We start from the raw sequence: 4997 nt of genomic DNA, 5'->3' as shown, positions 1-4997 counted from the left end.
TTTCTAAAACCACATTGGTTCAATTTTTTAATCGCTTTGTTGTTGGCAATAAAATAGAAGTAACTGCCAACGTCGCTCCGTCGTGCGTACAGTCAAACCCCGCGCGCCCCGCAGTCTCCCCAAGATGGCCGCCATGAAAAATTCTACTGGCAGATGAGCAAGACACCCATGACGTTTCTCTCCCCTATAGGACTCTAGGCGTGACGAGGCGCTCCGCCGCACCGAGATGGGCGTGTGGGTTGGCTACGGCGCGCGCTTGTGTACACGCTCCGGCGGCGCCCGCCTCGCCCTCGCCCGCCGCGACCCTTTCCACGGAACCAGGGGCCTCAACAGAATCGAGCAGGCGAAGAGCGCGCCAGCTTTTCCTGCAGGGAAAACCCCCGGGAAGCCGCTGCTATGCCGCAACGGGGCGGGATGCCACGCCCCTCCTCGCCGCCACGCCCCGCATCAGCGTGCTGTAGTGACCCTCGCTGACTCATCGGAAGACTCGCCGGAGACAAGTCGGGGACCCCGCACTCCGCTCACAGAGGGACGGAGGGGGGGAGGAAGGGGACATGCTGCGGGCGCCTCGCGTCGCGTCTTGAACAGCCCGGCCGGGGCGCCCCTATCTACGCCGCGCGCGGCTCGGTTCTCGGGAGAGAGCGTCCCCCTCTCCCTCCCCTCCCTGAGCCCCGCGAGGCGAGCTGCGCGCCACGCGTGGGGCCAACACAGTCCCAGCGCCTTGCGGCCAACAATGGGGATCAGGGGCACGGGCGGCACGGGCACGTCCCAGACCAGGCGGGCCAGGCACGACGGTGGGCCGTGCCGCTGCCGGCCGCCCAGGTCGGGTTGGGCCAGACCGTGGATCTTCTCGACCATGAAACCAGCGCGACGCCAAGCCGGGCGAGCGGCCGGGGCAGGCCAAGCAGGGGGGCCCAAGGGCGTTGCACCCTCCGCGCCCCCCTCCCCCTGCGGCCACGGCGAACGGGCTCGCTCAACCCGCCAAGCGCCAAGTTGCCGGCGGCGCGGCGGGCGAGGCACCGCGTCCCGACCAACAATTCGAGGTGGTGCTTCGAGGCGAGGCCGCGGACCGGGGCGAGAGGCAAGGCCGAGGCCAACGGGAAGGGTCCGGCCGAGGCCTCGGCCGCGCCTGATTTTCATGCAGCCCCGCCCCGCCCCGCCGCCGTGGCGTGGCTCGCCGGTGCGAGACGGGCTCAGCGGACCGGGCCACGCGGCCACGCACGGGCGAGGCGCGGCACGGCGCGAACGGTGCTATGCCGAGCGCGTGTCCCCAGGCCCGACCTGGCCGATCACCTGATTTTCTGCTCGTTTGGCTTTGGCGCGCTTCCAAAAGCCGCCCAATGTGCAGAGGCTGACCACTTTGGGCGGGGACCGCCGCCGCGGGGGAGGGGGAGGAGGGATCCCGCTGTCCTCTGGGACCGGCGGCGGCGCGGCCGTCGCGGCGTGGTCGGGCCGCTCAACCACGTGTCGAGATCCAGCGGGGAGGTCCTCCGGCTCAGCTGACTGCACACGTTCAAGGCGCGACGGGGCGGGCCGAGGTTAGTGCTCCTTACTACTGATCCACCGTGCGGACATAGGGAGGACGGCGATGACAACTAACCGCGTTGCTAGTTCGCGCACACAAACACACACGAGTGAAAGGCTGCGCTCCACATGTCGCCCCTCCCCCCCCCCTCACCTCTGCGCTAACGAGAAATGGGGGGGAGGGGGGCCAACTGAGGGGCGCGACCCTCCCGTAGTGCGCTCCACGTGTGCCCCGACCGGGGGGAGGGGGGGGGGCGTCATGGAGGCGGGCAGGGGCATGGGGCATGGGCGACAGCAACCACCGCCACCCCCACCTCGGCGATGCATGGCAACGCACAGGCGGGGGGCCCCACTCGCTCAAAAAACTCGACAGACACAGCACCACCACCACCACCGCTGCTGCTGCTGCTCCGCCGCCTCAGCTCGGCGTAGACCCTCTCGCCCGGGTGATAAAACCTTTTCGAGTCGCGCTGCTCTAGACCAGCGGGCTGCCTGCTGCGCCACGAGGCATAGCGAGGCCGTGTCAACGCCACGAAAACTGAGAACACGTGCATTGCGCACACTCACACACGAACCCCCAGCATTGCCCGGGACTCTGCGCTGCGCCCCTGCTGCTGCCGCACGTACCCTGCCGGGCTGTGTACCTGTTGTATCCGCCCCCCCCCCTCTCTTCTCCAGCCGCACTGAGTCACCACGTTGCGCCGCTCTCCTCCCATCCCTCGCTCTCTTCCAAGAAGTTGGCCCGCAGATATCTAAGGATCACGCCGTAGTCTTTAGGGCTCAAGCGGCGAGGGCGTGGCCGGAGAGGCAAGGGGCGGGGGGGAGAGAAGGCGGTGAAGGTGGAGGTGGACCGTCACCGGAACGGGGGGATGTGGGAGGAGAAGGGGGCGTTCCTATCCCGAGGGGTGAGGCGGGCCAACGGACCGGACGGGATATGAGGAACGCGTTGCCCAGCCTGCCGCGTTTCCCACCCTCGACTTGCCGAGTAGCACGCCGCCCAGGCCCAGCGGGCTGATCGAAGAGGCGGACGCCGATGACCCGCCGACACGCCCAGTACGGCCCCTCGACGAGAGAGTGAAAAAGAGGGTAGCAAACGGTTCCATGTCCACCCACCACGCCTCCAGTCACGCGCTCGGCAAGCTCGCTGGAGCCAGAGGCTGGAGCAAGCAGGACCAATGGATATCCCCCGGGCAACGGAGAGGATTATGTGGGTACCGACCGGAGAGAACAAAGCGCACGGCCTCTCAAAAATCACCCACACTGTGAAAATTGAATATGTAAAAAGAGCGACTCGACTACCACGAGGCGGTTGGAACGCGCTGTTCGTTGGGAGGCATGCAACAAGGCCTGGGCGGCGTGGAGGGGCGGCATGGCACCTGGGCTGGAAGGAGCCGCCACCACATCCCTACCCTAAGGGGTGGGGAGGCGTGGAGGCTCCCTCCCCTCCCCCGCCGGCAGCCCACCGGCATGCGGCAGGGGACGGCAACGGCCAGGACGAGAGCACCAGCCGGCATGCAGCCCGGCGCGGCGTGGTGCACCCGGGGGGAGGGCGTGGCGGGGCGTGGCGGCCGGCGTACCCGGACTGCACTGCGCTGAGGAGCTCACCTGTGTGGGTGCGCAGGTGTGCCTTGAGGTGGGAGCTCTTGCCGTACTCCTTACCGCAGCCGGGGGCGGCGCACTTGTGGGACTTGAGGCCGTTAGCGCCCTGGTCCTGATCCGGGTCCTGGTCGTCATCCTGGTCGTCCATCCTCTCGTCGATGACGAGCTGGTCGCAGTCCTCGCTCCGGTCGGAGTCGGGGTCCTGGGGCACAGGCTCCTGCTTGATGCGCGTCAGGTCCGTGAGGATGCGCGCCACCATGTAGAGGGTGTCGCCGCGGTTGGCCCCGGCGGCATCCACCTGCTGCTGCGTCTGCGGCTGCGTCTGCTTGAGTTGTTGCTGCTGCTGCTTCTGCAGCTCCATCTGCTGGTGCGAGGACAGGTCCAGGGGCGAGGACGGCTTGGTCCGGGCCCACGAGTTGCCGTTGGACATGGCCAGGAGGCACTGGGCCGCGAGGTTGATCTCGATGTCCTGATCCATGGTGTCGATGGCCGTGCGATGCTGGATGGCGAGACACTCACTCTCACAGACTCACCCCTGCCCGGCGCAGGGGGTTGGCGGCTCGACGCACGCGGTGCGGCGGGGGGTGGGCGGAGCGAGAGAGAGAGAGCGAGTACTCCTTTGTCTGGTCGCGGGCACGGCACCACGGCGCGGGACGGCTGGGCCGGGGGCGGAGCGGAGCAGCAGCAAGACGTGTCTGTCTCGATGCGTCTCCCAGCTCTGCCTGCGCTACACTGAAGAGGGAGGGAGGGGAGTCCGGGCCCGGCCCAGTCCGCCTGGGCGGGCGCGGGCAGGCCGGCGGGGAGGGGAGGGGGAGGGCGCTCTTGTTGTTGGTGCGCGGCGGCGCTGCTGCGGCGGTGGCGGTGGTGGGGGCAGCGGCCGGGGATGATGCTGCAGCGGCGGCGAGCGCCATGTGCTCCTCGTCACGTGAGAGCAGCCTGCCTGCCCTCCTGCCGCCATCTAGCGGCCGCGCACCGAAGCTCCGGGTACGACGCCTCGCCCCCCTGGGTGCTGGTGCTCCCGAAGGCGATGTCCCGACCGAGCGAGGAGCCCCCGCCACCCCCACCCTCCAGCGCGATCCTGCTTCTCACCTCCGCCGCTCCTGCCCATGGCCGCCCTCCGGCCCCTTCCCCGCCTCTTCCTGTACCGCGCGCCCCGCCGCCCCTCCCCCGCGCCGGCCCCCAGACAAAGCGGGCCACGCCGGGTAGGACTTGTTCGGACTTGCAAAGAGCCTGGTTTGGTTTGCCTGCCTGTCCTGTCCTTCCTTGTTCCTCATTCTTCTTCTCGTTCTTGTACTTGCATAGTGGGCCATGGTGGTGGTGATTGTGGGCACACTCTTGGCCCGTCCTTATGCTCGCCCTTCAAGGGAAGTGCGGGACCTGCGGAACGCCGATTTGTTCGTTTGTGTTGCGACGACTAGCGGAGACGAGACTGTCCGATGTAAAGTCAAGTGCACTGGCGTGGCACTGGCTGTATGAGGTTCGCACTGTGGACCAGTCGGCGCACAGCAAATCGATGTGCCCAGGCCGAGACATGCAAAACGGAAAACGACATAATTTTTTGAAACTTTCCTAGAACGTCAAGTTAGGCAATAACAGCACCAAGCTGGACGAGACGCAGCCGAGTAGTGATCCCAAGTGAATCCGAGACAAAATCCCCCTTCCCCCAACAGGTCGGGCGCCGCCGCGCTGGTGCGGGACTGGCGGTGATTCATTTATACGAAGTGTCGCAATGGCCTTGGAGGGCATCGGCCTCGGAACGGACCGACTCCTCTGCTCTGCAGGTTGCGGCCCTGCTATGCGCTTTTCCTTTCGCACACGCTCGCGCACCCTCGCCGCGAGTGACACGTGACACGCCAGAGCGGAGGGTGTACCGG

The 4997-nt window shown here is 67.3% G+C and overlaps 1 protein-coding gene across 2 annotated transcripts in view; it reads right to left on the bottom strand.

The window, feature by feature from the left end:
- Nucleotides 1–3879, bottom strand: part of LOC113213492 (Krueppel-like factor 9) — a 28316-nt gene extending 24437 nt beyond the window's left edge. The window contains exon 1 of one of the 2 annotated variants that reach the window (XM_052266799.1): nt 3130–3879. In XM_052266799.1, coding sequence (XP_052122759.1) covers nt 3130–3601 — 472 coding nt within the window. In that variant the 5' untranslated portion in view covers nt 3602–3879. The remainder of the gene's footprint in view (nt 1–3129) is intronic. The other variant, XM_052266800.1, reaches the window with a different exon arrangement.
- Between the last annotated feature and the right edge of the window lie 1118 nt (nt 3880–4997).

This window comes from Frankliniella occidentalis, unplaced genomic scaffold (assembly GCF_000697945.3).
Source record: "Frankliniella occidentalis isolate FOCC.00 unplaced genomic scaffold, Focc_3.1 Scaffold43, whole genome shotgun sequence".
Classification (NCBI taxonomy): Eukaryota; Metazoa; Arthropoda; class Insecta; order Thysanoptera; family Thripidae; genus Frankliniella; species Frankliniella occidentalis.
The sequence above is the reverse complement of the archived record's forward strand: the minus strand, read 5'-3'. Positions and strand labels throughout refer to the sequence as shown.